Here is a 20890-nt window from a genome sequence, read left to right as displayed (position 1 = left end):
ATTTGGAACCAAAAAAAAATCTTCAAAGGGGGATTTGAAAAATTACAACAGTCAGTACTGCAATAAGGGTGGGATGATTTACAAAGCCAGTCAGTGACTCCCTATTCACGAACAACTTGAGAAATGCACATATTTTTCTCAAGCTGTTTTTACGAATGGGGAGGTACTGATTGGCTTAGAATGTCGGCTGATGCTTTCAGCCAATCAGTGGTGCCCGTGTCTGAGGCTTCCCGTTTCAAAAATCAGAGAGAAATGAAAGGGCAGAGGCAGAGCTAAACAGCTCTGGATTCAAGACTTTGAGGTTAAACTGTTCGTGAATAATTTAATCCTTAAAAGTAAGCCAGCACAAGGAACCTCCTGGCACCATAACAACTTAATTCCAATGAAGTTGTGAAGGGGACCAGAGTCATCCTTTAATTACTGAAACCAGATTATTTGGGGGATTTTATTATTGTTTATCTCAACTCAAAAGACAAATTAAAAACATGTAGACTATGCTTTTAAATAGGAGTCTGTCTTGTGCCTTTTATTTGCTGTCAAACAATATTCTCTTTCCAGCTTGTAAAACAGATGTGTACATACACGTATATAAAAATAGCAATACAATTTACAAATGCCATTGACAGATCTATTTGTTGAACGTTATTTTTAGAACTTATTGAAACTCTTTGACTAATTTTATACCCAGATCAAGGTACATAAGTTGAGCGGAAGGATTTGCTATTAATCTTCAATGGAAAACTTGCCAACTAATTGGATTACTTAGCCAATGAATACTTTCCGTAAAACCGCCATGACAGCTCATCTTGGAAGATTTGAAAATAATGAGTAAAGCTAGATTAACCTTATCCCATATAAACAAAATACTGTAAACAGTCCTAAGCAAGAACATCTGGCAGACATGACTACACAAGCGTGTTTTAAATGTAAAAGGAAAATACCAACAGAATTAACACTCAAAAAAATAGAAAATGGAAAAGAGAAATTTATCTTGACATGGCATGTACAAATCCAAAATAAATATGGAACACCCATTTTTATCTTAATTCTAATGTTTTGTTAGAACTTGACAATTTCTTTTTGTACATCTATCTAGTGCAAAGAGGTTTTTTTTGTTTTCTGTTTTTTATTATTTACACTGGAGATGGTTTTAAAAGTAGGGATTCTGAATTAGGCACTCAAAGATAGCTAAAGTAAGGTTGATCCACACATAAAAAATATAATGTGTAACATTTCCAACCAAATGGAAAATATAACGTGGTTAATGATTTCCAGAAAATATCTGATTAAAAAAAAAAAAACTCCAAAACACAGATCCCTTTCGACACACAGATTTTTGCTAAACTGTCTTGTCACCCTAATGTTAGAAGGGGCCATCGTTGTTATATACAGTAAGGAGGAACATATCCAAGAAGACATAATTAAAAATCCCCCAAGTTACTTGGGAACCCCTAACCCGTAGTCATCCCCTCAGAGGAGTCCTTACGCATGTAGTCACCCCCAATAAACAAATACCCTAACCTACCCCCTCACTCTAATAATAGTAAGGGGTGAGCAATAAACTAAATACCTGATATCAGCCAAGGGCCAATAAAAATCCATGTCAAACTATTAAAATAAAATTAAAAAACCTGATCGCAATAAAAAAAAAAAAGGGAAATAATCCCTCTTTGCCGAGCTGAGGGGTCTGTGCAGACTGAGCTTTGCTTAACCCAAACAATCAGAGTGCTCCACTTACTTCCCCCTCTCCCCAATTATCATGTAGGGATGCCACCCACTGCTGCTGGGGGGACACTAGGTTTCCGGATTAGTTACATTTTTCCCAGGTGGGGGCTGGAGGAGGACACTATGTTCCCACACCCATTCATTATTTTAATAGGTGACCAACCATGGGGGACCTATGGGGAAATGGAGAACGGATTGGAGGGATCTTTTTTTACAACAGTGAGAAGCCACTGGCATGCCCTGCTCGTGGCAGCCGGTAAAAGTACCATACACTTAAAGATCAAAATACAAACCGATGGGAGAAAAGGACTTTGTCTTTTCCTTTGATTAAATCCATACGCAATGTACATGAATGGTCAAGCTTCAGCCAAGGCCAATAGCTCTTCGTGGAGTTATATTTAAAGGTTCAGCTTCATGCTATAAGTAAACATGCTCAATACAAAAAGGTGCACAAACGTTACCCTAAGTTAAAACATCTTGGAATAAAATAGAAAGCAAACCTTCTACATGTTTCACTGAGAAGATCTCAACAGCTATGCTTTCTATTTTTGGAATCATTTTTGTATCTATTTTGTTTGTATTGAATTTGTTTACTACACATATGGAATAAAGCTGGACCTTCTAATATCAATCACAAAGAATTATTGGCCTTGGCTGGTGTGTAATAGTTTATATATTTACACTGTACATTACACCTGATCAGTGACTTCATTCAGTAATGGTCTTCTTTAATTCTTTTATTGCAGTGCCTATGTATGTGGGCCTCATCCACTAAGCTTTACAGTCTTCTCTATTTTCGAGCCCTATTTTCTTGTGCGACGCATAACATTATATTATTTATCTCTACCCACACATTTTTCTATGTTATTAGAACTTCAACTATCTTTAATTGAAAGATCAGTGTTTCTCACAACCCAGTTAACATCAATAAAATTTTACGCAAAATCCATACATCGATGAGTTAATTTCATGTTACAGTTCATAATATCTGCATTCAAGATTATTTTTTTGATAGAGACTTCTTTTTTAAAGGAATTTCCTTTGATTAAATTAATGTTCATTGTATTTTGCAACATTGATCTCAAGGCATGCTAAACAATAGACTTATTTAAGGTCAAATGACGTACATGATCCGATACCTTGGGAAACTATTCTTTGTTTACAATGTTTACCAAGCAACTGTAGACCATACCTCCTCCTTCCTACGGCATGTAATAAGTGCAAAAAAAAAAAAAAAAAAAAAGAAAGAAAGAAATCACATACGTAAACATCAGACTGATCTTCTCATCATGACTAATAGAAATGGTCTTTAATTTTATTTTTTTTCTCCTATTGACGTTTCTACTTGGACAGAGCAATATGGAAACTGTAGACATGAAGCAAAGACTCCAGATTCGGCCAAACAATGTTAACAGCGCTGGTCAGAACAAGGGCCTGGTGGTCCTGGAGTCATCGGTTTTATATTTACTTTTCTTATTCTCACTTTTAAAACCATAGAAATGAAATATAACTGTAACACTATTCTGTGTGTGTTTTTAGTACTACCTCATTGTATTCAGATTACTTTATTAATAAGCTAGGCACAAGTAAACAGTTTTCAAAGTTCTTCTTAAGTTTGCCGTGTCCATTATAGAATATACTGCTTTTTAAGCATTTATATCTCAAAGTTATTAAATGTCACATTCCATTTTTATATAGAATATTTAAAGATCAGATTGTTATGATGCAGTAGACTGTCAATGGTCTTCAAGGAGTTCATATATTTCACAGAAAAGCACAAAGAGGATTACCTTAAAAGGAGGACTTGAATCAGAAGGTCTGGCTGAAAAATCAAATGAAATGATCAGATCAACGCCTCTTTGCGGTCTCAGTAATAGCGGATATGGGAGGTTGAATGTCAGTCCACTGTCTACTATATGTATTTTTTTGCTCTTTACATCCAGGGGTTCATATATTTGCTCAAACTCGTCAGGGTCTGGAAAAATATTTAGACATAAATCAAAAAAACAAATAAACAAAAAAAACACAGATTGACGTTTTTGTGAATGGCATTGAGACACTATCTGAGTTTTCTGTCCAACTTTATTATGGTCTTCAATCAGGACATATTATTTAATGTACAGTATACAGTAATTTAACATTTTATCAAATTGTTAGTCACTCATTTAATAAAAAAGAGCATTTGTTAAAATGTTCACTTAGAAAAAAATAAGCAACTGCTATTATAAAATTTTCACTGCTTTTTTTTTTTTTTACACAGCCTGTATTGGAAATTTCTAAAATTATTTCTCCCTTCTGAACCTATTTTTTGCTTGAATCTGTACATAGGTGGATCTAGTTTTAAAGGGCAGTCATTGCACCATAACCACTGCAATCAGTTGTAGTTGTTATGGTGCTATAGGTTATGGGCGACATACCCCAATTCTGTGTCAACCCATTTTTGCACATGTTGACAAAATGCATGGGCTCACACATGGTCCAGCCCCTTGATTGCCGTACTGCTTGTGTAGAATTTACATTTCTGCATTAGCCAGATATCCGAAAAGGGGGAAAAACAAGTGGCAGAGCACAATGACAGGAACAATAGTATATTTTCAAAGGATTATGTGTAGAGTGCTACAAATATTGGAAATTCCCGGCAACAGACATAACACACTGCATGCTACTCCATTTAATCATAATCTAACTGTAGTTGTATGAAATGCATTGAGTAAATTAAGACATATTTGGATAGATGTTATGGTTGAGGCATGGACAAGTGGGCATGAATTGGCGTCCATACTTCTTATGGCTGGATCTGGTCCTCTGATGCTCGTCAAGGATTTTGGCTGCTTATTCTAATGCAATGCATACGTCCCAACACTGATAAATATGTATCAATGAGAGGGAACGGACTGTACAGAAAAGGGGAGTGAATACATCAGTACACTAATTGGGGACATTAAAACTGATGTGCCAGAAGCATGGCATCAGCAAAACCAACCCAGGATAGCGAGACAGAGCCCCAAATTTGGGATGGTCCCAATGACTCATGTTAATTCTTGGCATTCTCTATGCAAAGAGGCTCATTCACTGGCTGCGAGTGCTCAGTCGATGCTCTCAACCAATGAAAAAACGGCAGAATTGTCGTTCGACTTCTGAAGCTCATGCACTGCAGTTAATTTATTTAGGTGGGGGTGCGTGCAATTTTAATATGTAGTATCAAGTTAAGCATTATTACAGAGAGACACTTGATATTAATTGCACAGTACCTGGAAACAAATCACACTTCACAAGTCCCATGTGGATTCTAAGTGTATCCACACTCTGAAAGTATTGCTTTAAAAAAAAAAAAAAAATTTATCTTTTGCTAAAGAACAAAGAATTCTTGTTTGTTACAAAAATAACAGAAAAATATTAAAAATTGCAAAACTATTTCCTCTGCAAGGATATGATAGAGGAAATGGTAGACCATGTAATTTTTTCCCTAAATTTTATTAATAGTCATTATTATAATTCTTTCCTTTTGGAATACAACTAAAGCTCATCAAGTAAAGTTGTTGTTTTCTTTTCCCAGTAAATTCTTATAATGCAGAGGAATGAAAAGAAAGTAAGGAGGTAACTTGTATAAAAGAAAACATAACACATGTGTTTCTATTTTCTTGCATTTTTGTAGCACATCATTAATAGGTAAATAATTAAACAAAAATGAATATGGTACTGAGCGTAACAGCATTTTCCAAGCATTCAAGCACATCTAAGCTATTAATAATAATATTACTTGCTTAAGGGTTATAGCAACCCTTTATAAAAAAGAAAAAATTAAAAAAAAATTTCACTGTTGGGTATTAGTAATTAGGTTGCCCTTGTTAAACACTGCAAAAAATAAAATTTACCTGGATCCCAGCTCCACGCAAATCTCTGCATGCTGCTTTCAATTCCTCCTCCTTCCCCCCACCTGCTCAGGACACCGTTTAGCACTATTACCCATCAGGAGTCCCTTAGTGCATGGGCCACCTGATGGGCCCCCCCAAGGCATGCGGGCTCCAGTGCAGCACCACCAACTGCATCTGCGGTAGTTCCGCCATTGCTTGTCATTTTCTTTTATGTTCTTCTTGTTGTGTTTTTATAACTCACCTCCTCTAGATTGTAAGCTCGCTTGAGCAAAGTCCTCATCAACCTATTGTTGCTGCAACATTTTGCAATTGTCTCATTTATTGTTAAATTTACCCTTTTTTTAATATATTGTAGAGCGCTAGAAGCCACTGGAATACCACGCCACAAAATACGTTTAAACTTATAAAAATTCAGTTGAGTTCAATACACATAGTGAACATTATTGCAATATTTAGAAAGTACTGGAGAAACCATAGTGTTTGGTATAATGTCTCCAAGATTTGCGTTGCAGAAAAGCTATACCTGCAACAGCAGCATCCATCTCATCTTCATCGACAGACCTCTGGGATTCCAGGCCCAGCAAAGGAGATAAAGGGTATTGTGTATTAAGGTTTAAGCCCAACATGAAGTTGTGAACTTTTCCGGCTCTACCTTCACGGGTGTTAAAGAGGGCAGAATCACTGAACAGAGCCATCACCATGCGCTGGACCCAACCAGCTTGGTTGTTTCTATGGAACTCTTCTTCAGCTTCAGAATTCTCACTGCCTACACCATACGGTGAGAGACGGAGAGGAAGACATGATGAGAGAGAGAGAGAACAAAAAAAAAATCCAAAACTAAAGTAAATACATAAATACAATTATTTAATAAATAGAACATAGTTTAAAAAAAAATAAAAAATTGCTGTGCCATAAAATCTGTAAGCCAAGGAGGTGATATACATACAGAATGGATAATAAGAAAGTGGACCAAATGTAGGTAAAGGAGGACAGAAAGAACAAATTCAGGCGAGACACATGAGGAGTTCAGAATCAGAAAAAATGACACTAAATAATACAAATGTTTTCCATATATTTAACTCTCTCTGGTGGAAAGTCTAGGGGTTTTTTTTTGTTTAGTTTTTTTACATTTTTAAACCTTTTGTTCTATATTCACCTCCTTTATCTGAAGGGTATCTAAAAATTACTAGTATAACAGTTATCCTTTTCATTAAGAATTGTAATAATGGCCCAATATACTTTCCCTCTTTCAGTTTGTGTTCACATCTGCCGTCAGACTGATGCGAAAAAATAAAGATGTTAAGCAAAATATGTCTGTTCAGGGTGTTATATACACACACACCAGTTCTAACACATGTGTGCACTTATCTCCCTAGATTCAAACAGCCAGGTACTCTTTCATGTAGTAACAGTACACATATATTTGACAGTCACCATGATTTAGTGGATTTATGTTGGTGAGAAGTCATTGAAAATTGTTGGCAAGTAACTTGTTACATCTTGCAGTGTTGCCGTATGCTGGGTCATAGTATAGCTAAACAAGTAGCTTAAAAATGTTGGTCCTGTGGTTTATAGCTCTAGTGTGGAATAGCAATCTCAGCTATTATATCCAATTAATGTGAATGGCAGACCCCAACAGTAGATGGAGCTGCAGCAAGAGTCCACAGTTTAGGAATGAACAGTAATCTCATTGGTCTGTGTAACTCTATGGTTACCTGGCTCTCTGGTTCTAATGGACACAGATTAACAAAAAGCTGTCAATTTCCTGTTACTTTGTATCAAATCTCTGTCTCTCTGACTCCAATAAAGTTGTATGCTTTGTATTCAGTTGAATCTTGCTATTGTAAGGTAAAGCACATAGACAGAGCTTACCTTTTGGTTCTTGCATTTCGTCGTCACTGTCAGAATTATCATTGTTCACTATGTGCTTGGGTTTAAGGTTTTCTAATAAAAAATAGAAAAACAAATAACTTTAAAAATAAATATATAAAAAGATACCTCCGTAATCAAACAGATCTGCAAGTGACCTGATTAGATAGGAAAGTCAAGTTACGACAAATGGCAGCTGGATAAACATGAATTGGTCAGCATTTCTTCCCCTGTAGTGGAATTTTAAGTCCAATGATACACAACATTCACCCTACATGCAGGGAGTGTGGTGTCTTCAGCTGTTTATAAGCATGGTGACCAAGTTTATTCTTCAAACTCTGTAGGCAGAGTTGTATGTTGTCTACCACTGATCTTACAAATATGAAATTATATGGAGTTACATAGGCTGAATAAACACTTGCGTCCATCAAGTTCAGTCTTTCTCACATCTGTTTTTACTTTCATGTTGATCCAAAAGAAGGCAACAAACCCCCAGTTTGAAGTGTTTTCCAATTTTGCAACAAACTAGGAAAAAAAAACCTTCTTAACCCCAGAATGGCAGTCAGAGGTCTCCTTGAATCAAGAAACTGCTATGCCAAATATTAAATAGTTTAACCCTGAATATTATGTTTTTGCACGAATTCATCTAGTAGCGGTTTAAAAATCTGTACAGACTTTGATAAACCATTTTCAGGCAGAGAATTACACATCTTTATTGTTCATGCTATAAAGAACTATTTCCTTTGCCTTGGAATATATTTCCTTTTTTCCTGTCTAAATGAATGACCTTGTGTCCTATATTAAAATTCAATAGCCTTTCTTTATAACTAAAATCGTCCATTCCCTTTATTAATTTTTCTTTTTCTAGTGCTATAATGGCATATTCAAGAAAAGTCATACTATTCAGTTTTAAAGAGGTAAGATTATATTTTCATTCCAAGAATTGATGTTCTTTTTTTCAGTGACTTACTAAGAACAATTTATGCAAATAAAATGTAATTTAAAACAAGAACATAGTATCTTATTTAAACCGACTCTCTTCTGATCACAGAGAAGAGGCAATAGGATAGAACAGAAGGACAGAAGGATTAAGCCCAAATGGGGACTATCCCTCCTAAACAGGGACATTTATTAGGTATAGAGCAATGTGTGATTCCTGCATTATGATAATCTACAGGCCTTGCATTTGTTATAACACAATGAATTTTTTTTAAAAAAAGACCAAAGACATGGAAATTCCTGGAGTTAAGTCATATTAGCCGGTATAGGAAAAGAAGCAAAGTAAGTGATGGAATTTGTTTTTTATTTTTTTATGTCATATCTTGAAACAACGTCTAGGAGAGGATTAGGAACAGGTGGTGAACTGGAGTAACATAGACCCATTGGCAAGTTCCAAACATATTAAACATACAGTGTTTACTGATAATACTGGGGATTGTGGAAAACTGACAATAGCTTACATGCTTTATACCAAAGCAGACTACTGCAAAAAGTAGTTGCATTAAATAATCAATGCATTTGGGCTAGTTTGGTGTAAAATGTGCATTTCCCTTGTGTATATTCCTCACAATTCCTAGTTTAGTAAATTGACCCAAAGTATGTTTATATTATAAAACAAGGTGATTTAACTTTTTATAATTATTTTTTTTATCAATTAAGCATTAGAAGAATACATTTGTGAAATCTACCCAATTTTAAACTAAGAATATAAATTATTATGGTTTAATTATTACCAACAGCTATTGGAAACCAATATGTTAGGCATCATTCAAATTCTACATAAAAAGGCAACTCCTCTAAAAAAAAAAAAAAAAAAGTTTGAACACAAAAAAAGGTCTAAATTTAAAATCATTAAAATAACTTATTTTCCAGGATTCAAACTCATTGAAATCACACTAACCATAGGCAAACTTTTTTTTTTTTTTTTAGCAAAAACATTGTGAAATTATTTAAGAATGAAAAGGGACACTTAAACATAACCACAACGGACTGAGTAAAGTCAAGATGACCCTGCAATACAGGTAACTTTGGACATGGGAAAAATGATGTTCCACGTCTTAATGGTCTCTTAATGTGTATGACTAGTGAGTTATTTATGTATGAATTAAAATTAAAGGATTTAATTGGTAAATATTTTAATCCACCATTACCCAAACATTCAAGTGAAAGATGAAGGAAAGGCAGTGTTTGAAAACATGATCTTCTTAATGACTGCTGAATTTGTTTTGCAAAATAAAAAGCCACACCAAATCACATAGAAAAAGTTTTAAGTAAACTGTGACACATACTAGTATAACAAATAAAAATTAAGTAGGATGTAGCCAGAAACAAAGGAGGTCTTATCAGTTGCTAACCAATTACTCAATGCATAAGATACGATTAGGAATTACAATGGAGGAGAATTAAATATATAGTACTTCCTTCTGTTATTACAAAATTCCAAGACTACAATCTTGTTCTCGGAAGAATGATTTACATAAATTCTTTATTTTATTTTTTGCAATTTTTCAGAATCCAACTTGACTACAGTGGTTTCATAGTAAATAAAAAAAAATCGGGGGCACACTCGGAACATGCACTTTGCAGGAATGATGCTGCCGTAATGACCAAAACTTATACATATACAGAATATGGAACACACACATAACATGCATTTTAAAATTGTATAAGGCTAGTCACAATTGCCTATCTCAGCAAACCAATATGGGAATTCAGTTCCACCATATAGCCCACCACTATTATTATCGCCATATTACATAGCGCTTTACAATATTACTACCAATATCAATGGGTCCTACACCAATTCCAACGTGGGAGACAAATTATATAGTGTTAGTGCTAAATAAGCAAACGTGTATTTTAATAATCTGTTAAGAGCATTGTGAATGTATAGAATGCAAAAATGAATGTGATAAACGCAATTATAAAAATGCAGTGTCAAAACGAAACAATTAAAGTGATAATGCTTGAATTTATATACTCACAAGGCATATCATATCTATCTACCCAATGAAAATTATAATAAAAGTGAATTATTATAAAAGTGACATTGCTATCCAAAGCCTCCTCAAATATATACCTGTGGTCACCTCCAAAGGGGCCTTTGTAGCTGGGGGGGGGAGGGGGGGGGTTCAACGTAAAAGGAATCTGGTCTGGATTCCAAACTTACATAGTAAAGTAAAAAAAGAACTGGGGGCACAGCCAGAACATGCATTTTGCAGGAATAGTGGTACCGTAATGACCAAAATGTATACATAATGCATATTAAGGAACAGCACACACACAAAGATACATTTTAAAATGTTATAAGGCTTGTGACGAAGTGTCCTTCGCCACTTTGTCCTGGAGAGGCCTGTTTGTCTGCCTCCTCCCCTGCGATTATGGCCCCGGGGAGATTGTACCCTCTTAAATCAGCATTTGGGCTTATGGACTTTTATTGAACTGTGTTTGGCCCTTTAAGAATCGTTGGTGGGCACAATATGACTTTGGAGAACAATGCCCCTTTAGGACTATGGCCCCTTGAAGATATTGTCCATTAAAGACTATTTTAGCAGATTGGATTTTAAAAGACTCTTGCTGCCCCTTTACATTGTATTGGAGCAGTTCTGCAGCTTTAAATTGCCGAAGTAGTCGAAGTGGCCGCCATTCAACAAACGAACACGTGGCCATCTTTGTTCATTCGAACGAGGTCAGCGGTATGTGTAGCCAAATCCATGGAACTGAAATCGGCTACACATTTCAACGAACACCGCTGACCCTTACCTTCTCCTACACGGAGTTTTCAGCCACAGATACTAAGTCCCGTTCGAAGATTCGAACGCACTTTCTATGGGACTTAGTCATTTTTTCAGTGTGAAATTGACCGACCGCACAGCCCAAATCTATGGAACTGTTTTGGGCAGGAAAATGTGCCTGCGGTCGGTCACAAAGGACTTCTGACTAACTTTTGAACTAATGGAAGGATTTGCATGATTTTTGAGTATGTTCATATTTCAAGTATGCTGATTAATAATATGTGGTTTTATGAAGATTGGATGTGTGGTTTTAGTTATAGTACATGTATAAAAACTGTATTTTTCCTGCTTGTGATAATTAATGTTAACCCATTGTGTACCATAATTATATCACAGGCAGAGGGGAGGATTTTGTGTATAATTGCTGGGAGTGTTTTCTGTAATGTACGTGTGTTATTGGTTGTTCTGTAAAACCATGTGGGTGGTCCTATGTAGGGAAAACCTGCATAAAAGAAGGTCCTTTGGTGCCAAGTAAATGAGATCCTGTTTGACCCTCAATACGTAGCCTTGTCTCGTTATTGGAGGGAGCTTCTATAATCACACTGGGGATTGCTATGCTCTGCATACTCCCTTGAGCTTTAATCACTTAGCTCTTTTAAGAGCTTGTTCCTGATACAGGAGGTCTTCCCCACACGGTCCTGGAGGACAGAAGCTGATCCAGGGTGGACAGAAGACGGCGAGGCTCCAGTTAAACTACGGCGGTTGTGGAGTCTGCGGTGGTTGTGGTGTCCAGTGCGGTGCTTGTGGTCCTTGGCGCAAGCTAGGAAGCGTCCATTAACGGAAGGTTCCGTTACAAGACTACTTAAAATCACTTATCTCAGCAGACAAATATGGGAATTCAGTTTCAATCAATTCCAATGTGGGAGAGAACTTGCTTATTTAGCACTTGCACCATTTCATTTTTCTCATATGCTGGAATTGGTGTAGGACCCAGCGATATTGGGGTACTGTAAAGTAGTGGTGTGCTTAACACAATATAGCCATATGGTGGAACTGAATCCCCATATTTGTTTGCTGAGATCAGTGATTTAAGTAGCCTTATAAAATGCCAGATGTGGCATCATGATTTGCAGGTTTGCTTTCTGTACAATCATTAATTCGGAATTTAATATTTCTAGAGGTTAATTAAAAAAAAAAAAAGAAAAAAAAAAAAAGGAACCATTAAAGGACCACTCTAGTGCCAGGAAAACATACTCATTTTCCTGGCACTGGAGTGCCCTGAGGGTGCCCCCACCCTCAAGGAACCCCCCCTCCCGCCCGGCTCTGGAAAGGGGAAAGTGTTTAAAAATTACCTTTTTCCAGCGGTGGGCGGAGAGCTCTCCTCCTCTGATCCTCCTCTTCTCCTCCCCGACGGCTGAATGCGCACGCGCGGCAAGAGCTGCGCGCGCATTCAGCCGGTCACATAGGAAAGCATTCATAATGCTTTCCTATGGACGCTTGCGTGCTTTCACTGTGATTTTCACAGTGAGAATCACGCAAGCGCCTCTAGCGGCTGTCAATGAGACAGCCACTAGAGGAAATAGGGGAAGGCTTAACCCATTCACAAACATAGCAGTTTCTCTGAAACTGCTATGTTTATGAAAAAATGGGTTAACCCTAGAAGGACCTGGCACCCAGACCACTTCATTAAGCTGAAGTGGTCTGGGTGCCTAGAGTGGTCCTTTAAGTTGAGTTACAATAAAATCTAGACACCAGGACATTACAAAGCTGCAAAAGTGGAAATGTAAAAAACTAGTTTATTCCATAATCAACTAAATCAGTAGTTCTTTAAATAACCACTGTATCCTGGTAAGGGCAAATCTCCAATGGAGTCTGAATATTATCGGAGGTTAGAAAGTACAATTTTGACAGGAAGCAACAATTTTCACATAATTCTTTTTTTTTTTTTTTTTTAAATAGAAAACTTAGCCAAGCTAAGAGACAAATAAAAACAAACAAGATATTTTTCTACCAGTAAACCAGATTTTAATCGTTATAGCATACCTTCTCAAGGGTTTCGATTTTGCAATTATTATAATTTGAAAAAAAAAATAGTTGATGTTTTTCTGTTATGTTGCTATATGTAAAGTCATTAATGTTGATAAAATGCCCTTGACAGTGACAGCAAGTAAAGATTGCATACATGCTTGGATGACAGGCAATCCTAGAGAGTAACCAGCCAAGGCTGCTCATTTGACAAGTGCTGCTGGAGAACTCACATACGTAATGCAGTTTGAATGTGAAAATTTTAATTCCATCTCCTAATCACTAGAGCAGCTCTGTCCCGTGGCTTCAGGTGCATCGGAAAAGTGTAGCTGGAGATGATGTTTAAACACATTCACACTGCATTACATATGTGAGTTCTTCAGCAGCACTCGTCAAATGAGCAGCCTTGGCTGGTTACTCTCTAGGGCTGCCTGTCATCCTAGCATGTATGCAATCTGGGATGACACGTTACAATACCAGTGATGCTAATTGCATAATGGTATGCCCTCTTGCCACCCCCACCAAATTTGGCAGGCCTGACATGATCCAGTAAACATAATTAGATGCAAGGGCCCATGGAACATCATCTGCCGTTAGAAGTATCTGTGAAATCCATGGGCAGAAGGTAGATCCCCACCTGCTTTAACACCCATTATTCTTTATAGTCTTACGATAGTAAGCAATGATAGTAGTTCCTCTAATCTCAATAGTTCCCCAAGAAAAACAGGAAAATGCATACAGTTTGTTAGAGATTAAAAAGACAACATTTTGCACAGTAGGGAACATTCTGAATCATTTGTTAATTAGATTTATAAATACCATCTGGCCAACAACAACCTTTGTAATATAAGAAACTGAAATGTGAAATTTTTATCAATGATATTCTATCAAAACCACAAATTCCCACTGACCTTAACAACAATGACCGTTTTTGAAATAGTAAAATCTCTCTCACCTAACACGGAGAATGTATTCTCATTTGTTGGTTTGGGTTTCTGTACAGAATTTTTACTCTAGTACCTGGTTTGTAGACACTATGATGTTGTACCATTAGTTTGTTACTCTGCAGCATTACGCCATATTTAATATTAGCTTGCCTGATTTAGATGCACAGCCCATCTGTCTAATTTAAATGATGTGCTTGTTGTTTATGCATAAAGATATAAATAGTTTTAAACATGGAATAGACAGGATTACAAAAGGCAACTGTTTTTTATAGATCATGTCACAATAGGCTGGTGGACAATTGGAGTGGAATGTCACTTTTCCATTTTGATATAGCTGACAAAGTGGTTCAGTTATTTGGCATTAATTATACACTGACTGGATGACAAAAAAAAAATATGAATATGTAATAAAATAGCCCTCAACATCAGGGCTTTGGCACTATCCAAAAGGAACAGGCCTGCGTGGTATGGGAACCCCAAATACTGTCAGGTCAGTCTAGCTTGAATACATGTCAGGATGCCTGTGAATCACGAAGCCCAGCCCAATGAGGGCAGAACATGCACGGAGAACCGTTCCAATGCTCTTTGTAGGTACTGGTACTCTCAGCATAGTGCAACTTCATCTAATGATGTGGTCCCAATATGCTTTTTCTGGACAGTTCCCTGCACTCCCAAAAGCAGGAAATCAGGGAACAAAATAGGGACAGGACACCAACATCAGGACAATTGGAAAGTCTGTAATAATTAATTATTATCCATTATTTAATATAACACATGAATATAATGTGATTTGGTCAATAATTGGTTACCTAATTCCTCCTCCATTGTGATATCTGTGTTGTGATTAGAAACTCCAAGGACTCTGTTGAACAATATGGAAAAAGCACTGCCCCAAACACCTTCAAAAAGAAACAAACATTAAACAGAGTACTTAAAAAGAGCAAACTTATAAAACATACATGCATCATATAATATGCGATAAATACACACAATACACATCTTGACAGGACCAAATGTAAAGAGTTACTTTGCTTTAAGAAGTGGTCATATGGGTAGGTATCTGTATATGCTCCTTAAAGCCTAAAATGCTGCACATCCAGAGGCTGTAACCCAGCATACGTGACATAGGCAGGGTGGAACTCTGCTCCTGATTGCCAAATGTTAATTCTGTGCAAAAACTTTCTGTTAGCCTCTCCCCTTGCAGGCAGAGCACCGGCAAGGGGAAACATCTATATCTATGTATATTGGATATTGAGAGGGAGGCAGTGATGTCACAGCACTGGATTCCAGGTAAGTTAATTTCTTTTTTTACAGGGTTTTATGGGATGTAGGGGAAGTGAATAGTGTCCAAGAGGCACTGTAAATTAAATTATACATATGTATTTAAAAAAGGTTGGAGTAAACCTTTAATCAGGGGATACTTAAATGTCATTCAGATGTGAATAGTGGATGTTAATAAGAAAACCAAGGACCTCCTATAAACCTTAAGAATATTTTATTTGTGATAAATTAGATTATTCAGTGGATGCTTAATGTCAGAAGCACATATCGTCAAAACACATAAAAGAGACACTGTATGCGCCAAAACAACTGAACCTAATCAAGTGGTTTTGATATAAAGATCATGCCCCTTCAGTCTCACTTCACAATATTCTGTTGTTGAGGAATTAAATGCATGAAATACCTTCCCACTTGATGATATAGCATGCAAATCAAGAATTCATAACTCATGGGATTATGTATAAATAATAACACTGGGGCAAAAGAAGATTTGTTACCAGGGAAACCAGATTGTTTATGCTGATTGTTCCACTTTTAGAACGTTGCCACTTGAATAATCTTTATACTTAACTCCCACTATTTTTGAGTGGTAGAATACACGAGTGTCATTTAAATTAAAAGAAAATCATTATTTTACTGCCAGAATATAATTGGGGGGGGAGATTTTAAATTATTTGAATGTATTTGTATTTACTGTATATGAGATTCTTTAAGGGAAGACGTTCGTAACTGATCTTAATTACCCATTAAAAAGTGCAAAGGATTTTCCTCATATTTTTTTATTACAGTTCCCATAAAAAATTTGCTTCCAAAACGGTCAGGAGGCATAAATGTGCCATATTTTGCCATTCCTATTTCGTAAGGAGTAAATTCCACCCAATCTGTGAAAGAAAACAAGAAATATCGTGAGCATATTTGTCAGCATTTTTTATTTTTTTTGTAGAATGTTGAGATTGACTTTTTAATAAATTGAAAAAAAGTGAACAGAAAATAAATTGTGAAAGTGGCTGTTAAATAGAGAAAAACAAGTGCAAAAGGGATGTACGGTAAAAGAAAAATGTGTGTGGATATGGGAATAGTAAAATGTGATTTTCTAAATGTTAGTTTAATTAAACAACCATTATGAATCACAGTAATTCTTCAACATTAACCCTGAATTTTTAAGATTATTCTACGCCACAAATGTTTGACTAGCAGCAACTGTAAAAGAGCACGTGTGCACCCATAATGCACTTAAGGGATATTAGCAAAGCTTCTTTGTATCATATAATGTTGTAAAATGTGATTTAAATAAAAATTTGAAGCATATAACTAATGTTCATTGTATAGGTAGGGTCGGTACAAGGATCTTTGGCTACACAGACGAAGATGTATTTTTGCTCCCCCCCATGTATGTCATTCCACCAGCCCCCCCATGTTTCTCATTCCACCAGCCTCCCCATGTATCTAATTTCTTCTCCTCGCTCCCTCATGTTTCTTGCCCACTCCCCATATGCCAGCTTATATCCCTCCCCGTGTAGCGTGTCCGAGCATGGACTGCAGGTGATGAGTTTGTTTCCCTCTCCCTGGTCTGACAGGAAGCAGTTAGGTGCTCTCTGTGAATGCTTCCTGTCAGATTGGGGAGAGGGGGTAAAAAAAAACCTCTCCCACGGTCCGCGCTCAGCCACACTACCTACAGAGACCAACAAGAGGGGAGCACTGTGAAGTGCGCTCTCCTACTGCCGGTTACTCAAATCCTGTGCACCCCAGGCCGGTGTCCCCAAATGTGGCCACCTATGCCGCCTTATGGTAATGCTGGCCCTGAGTAAAGACTGATGCATGGAGAGCCATTGCCCCCCAATCTGTACACATACCTGCTTAAAATAGCAGAGATTTGCAGAAACAACATCTATTATGAGCCTCTACCAGCAGGGAAAGAAGTTATATTGTGCAAATGTGGTCGGCATCTCCGACAAATGATGCACAAAGGTCTATTTATAAAACTATTAAAAGGAAACTGTCAGTTTTCTGGAAGGTACATCACTGTCCAAGTGCAGCTTGCTGGAGACAATACCATGTCCCCAGATATGGAACCCCAGAAAAACCGAGGATGGCAGGACAGGACCCCGAGTTTGAGATTGTCTCTCCAGATCTGGGACTTTTGGGTAGCATGCCTAATGTAGGCAAAGTATAGAGTAAGCAAAGTATAGGCAAAGTATAGAGTAAGCAAATACAACCTAAATAGCACAACTTTAGCAACAACTCTAGTATTCATCGACCCAAATACATAGAACAAAAATAGGTTACCTGAGCATTATCACAAATCCCAAGGCACATTTAAAGAACAGATTTATAGCACCACTAAAAGTGTAAACTCATCTGCCAAGTCAAGGCAAACCCTGTTAGTCCAACATTAACAATTCTCCTTGCTGTTTGAGTGGTAATTTAAGTGATACTAAAATAAAATTAAATACAGAAATCCACATTCTTTCATCCTGCAACCAAATGATCTTCCATTGCACCTGGGAGTATGAATGGGAAAGCTAACAGCAAACAAAACAAAACACCGTTTCTGTTTGCCCTGGCATTGATTGCTTAAACTGGATAATGATGATCAAATGTCTCTGTTAGTAGAAAACAGATAATCTAATAAAAAAAATAAGTAAGCACAAGTTTTAAGTGATATTAAAATTATATATATAATAACTCTAAAAAAACACTGCAGTGTGCAGTTTGCCAGAGACAATTCCCTGGTGTCCTCATTATGCTTGCCATAATACAAGCTAACTGAGGGTGACAGTCTTGTGCTAAAGTAGGCACTTGTGACATATATTGGGAATCAAAATTACGGTTAGACTGCCTTTGACGTTTTTCTGATTAGCTTTACTCCTTTACAAGTCATTTCTCTCTGGATCAGATCCATGTTACATCTAGCATAATACAGGCTAAAGGTAAACTGCTCATTTTTAGCCCAACGCAGCACCTAAGTTAATGTAGTATTTTATTTATTCCCTCTGAAACCCGGCTGCGTAAAAATTTCAAACAAAGGTTACTTTTGCCTTAAAAAGGACTGTGCAAAAAGAGGTGGTAGTCTTTCCATATATCTGGAATAAATATTACTCTGTATGTGTTTAATCAGAACTCCTTTAGTTAATTCACCTTAGGGATGCCTTATGGAAAAAAAATTAAACAAACGTTTTTTTCTCTGTATGATCAAACATTCGGCAGGCAACCGCACCAGTGGAAGAAGAGAGGGAAGAAGAGACTGGTGCAAGACTTTTTGGGGGCTTTTTTCTTTGATTATGATACTGCCCAAGGCAGTTACAAAAGGTCTATCTTTCTGACTCAACTTCAATCTGGCTTTTGTTCAAATGCCTCAAACGTTCCTTCCATCTTAAGAGCGTGAAAGAAATATCAACATTTGCATGGAACAATGCACACTCCTTGATACCACACTATCCTACTGAATGAACTAAAACAACTCAAGAATAAGTGATCAAACTGGTATCAGTCAAACTCATTTGACATATTCTAACTAGGCTAGCCACAGTTGCTTCTGATAAATATGATGGTATACGGTTAAATCCGGTTTCTATTTCAGCTTGCAGTTTGAAAAACTACCCTCAAATTGTATCTTTAGTATTTATTAGTTTTGTTTTAGCACATTTCTAATGCATGATCTGGTTTAACTTCTGTCTGGAATGTGGACTGCGTAATTCTTCATTCCCGAATGATCTCAAAGTGAAACAACTCAAACATATCCCAAACAAATAAAATTAATTTTATATCATTTGCTCCAGTAAAGTAGGAATCAAAGAAAAAATGTGTATCTTATCTGCATAATGAGCAGGAACATTTGCATATTGAATTGGCAGTGCTAATTATCAGGTACAAGAGTGGAGATGTAATTAAAATTCTTTTAAATCTTTCTTTTGTTTGTGCATGGATTATACATATATGCTTGCAGTGCCACAACAGTAGGTGCATGCTATTCCATAAACATTGCACATTTTTATAATACAGGATTATAGGAACAAGCTTAGTCGACAGAGGCTATGATGAGAAACACGAACGGAGTTATGATTTTTCTAACGTTGTTACACAGAGCCCTACAGAGTATTAGAGGGTTGCACTGCAAGTGTAGGAAACATGCTTGTACTAGAGTTGTCAGTTCCTTGAAATATTGAATAGTGTAATCCCACACTATATATGCTGACTGCTGAGTTGGTCATAGAATTACAAATTTATCTACCTTGTTTAGCTAAAGCTATGCACATTATGTTCAAGTCCTGCACTAACAGTTAGTCATGCAAGCATGGCACATGCGTGCTATTTGTTTATGCAATACTCATTATTTTATATGCACTTCTTTCTTTTTATTTGACAAAATCATGTAGATCGAAGTACAATAAATATTAACAAACACTATAAACATCAAATACATAAATGCTACACCAAGTGGCTAAAACTACAACTGCCACAATGCTTTGTCAGATTAAAGGCCGAACAGCTGTGTGTTAGCCGGTCATTGGATTAGATTAGGAATGGCTAATCATTGACACTACATATATTCTGGAAGTATATTTTTTATAATGCTCAGCAAGCTTTATCTCCTGTTTCAGCATCTAGGAAGTGAAGTTCATTAACTAGCAAACTGGATCACTGGAATAGAAGAAGGAGAAGTTTTTGAATGTTGGAATGTAGGGCTGAAGAACAACGTGAGGTTAGTAAGCATTTCTCCCATCCAATAATGTTTAGGTTAATGCCCTGTGCAGTTACATGGAAAATATTAAAATTAATTCTAAAAACCAGTGAAGTGTTCTCTAAAACTCTATTTATAAATGGAAATTGGTCTTCAGGTGGCTGGTCAGTTTTACAAGCTTCCTTTTGACTTTGTATCCGGAGGGTTAGGTATTAAACACATGTACATTTTAGTAGGCTTAGTATCATTAACTATGGATGAAAAGAATGTGGTAAAGTTATGCAATGGAAAATAAGATCCTTGTATACATGTCCGGTTCAGTATATTGCTACAGATGTTCAGATACAATAGAAATAATATATATATATATTTTTTTTTTAAACTGTATACAGAGAGAAAAATAATAAGATTTCAGATAGAACATTAATCTCAATGGTCCTGGATAAGGCTGAACAATCCCGATTTCGAGGTCCAGTCCTGCTGTCCAAGGGTTTCGACCCTAGTGCCCAGCATCTAGGGACACCAGGGAACTGTCCCTAACAAGCACAGCATGAACTAATCATTACACACACTGTGCTGAATGGAATCAGGGTACTATGACATTGCATAGAGTCCTTCAGTGGCACTAGTTTTACAGGTCTGCTTTAGTGGGTCTAGCCTGAGAGTCTGCGAGTCAGACTGGCACAACTGGCAATCAGAATTACTCTTTTGGGAGTCACCGTGAGGCAGGTGGCATCAAATGCATGCCACCAT

At 36.8% G+C, this 20890-nt stretch overlaps 1 protein-coding gene across 2 annotated transcripts in view; it reads right to left on the bottom strand.

The window, feature by feature from the left end:
- Window positions 1–20890, bottom strand: part of PLA2G4A (phospholipase A2 group IVA) — a 136116-nt gene that overhangs the window by 10979 nt on the left and 104247 nt on the right. For both annotated transcript variants that reach the window (XM_063426690.1, XM_063426691.1), the window contains 5 exons: window positions 16200–16337; window positions 14985–15074; window positions 7473–7544; window positions 6124–6366; window positions 3516–3700 (listed from right to left, as the gene is read on the bottom strand). In XM_063426690.1, coding sequence (XP_063282760.1) covers window positions 3516–3700; window positions 6124–6366; window positions 7473–7544; window positions 14985–15074; window positions 16200–16337 — 728 coding nt within the window. The remainder of the gene's footprint in view (window positions 1–3515; window positions 3701–6123; window positions 6367–7472; window positions 7545–14984; window positions 15075–16199; window positions 16338–20890) is intronic.

This window comes from Pelobates fuscus, chromosome 7 (genome assembly GCF_036172605.1).
Source record: "Pelobates fuscus isolate aPelFus1 chromosome 7, aPelFus1.pri, whole genome shotgun sequence".
In the NCBI taxonomy this organism is placed as follows: Eukaryota; Metazoa; Chordata; class Amphibia; order Anura; family Pelobatidae; genus Pelobates; species Pelobates fuscus.
This window is presented reverse-complemented; position numbering and strand designations above follow the sequence as displayed.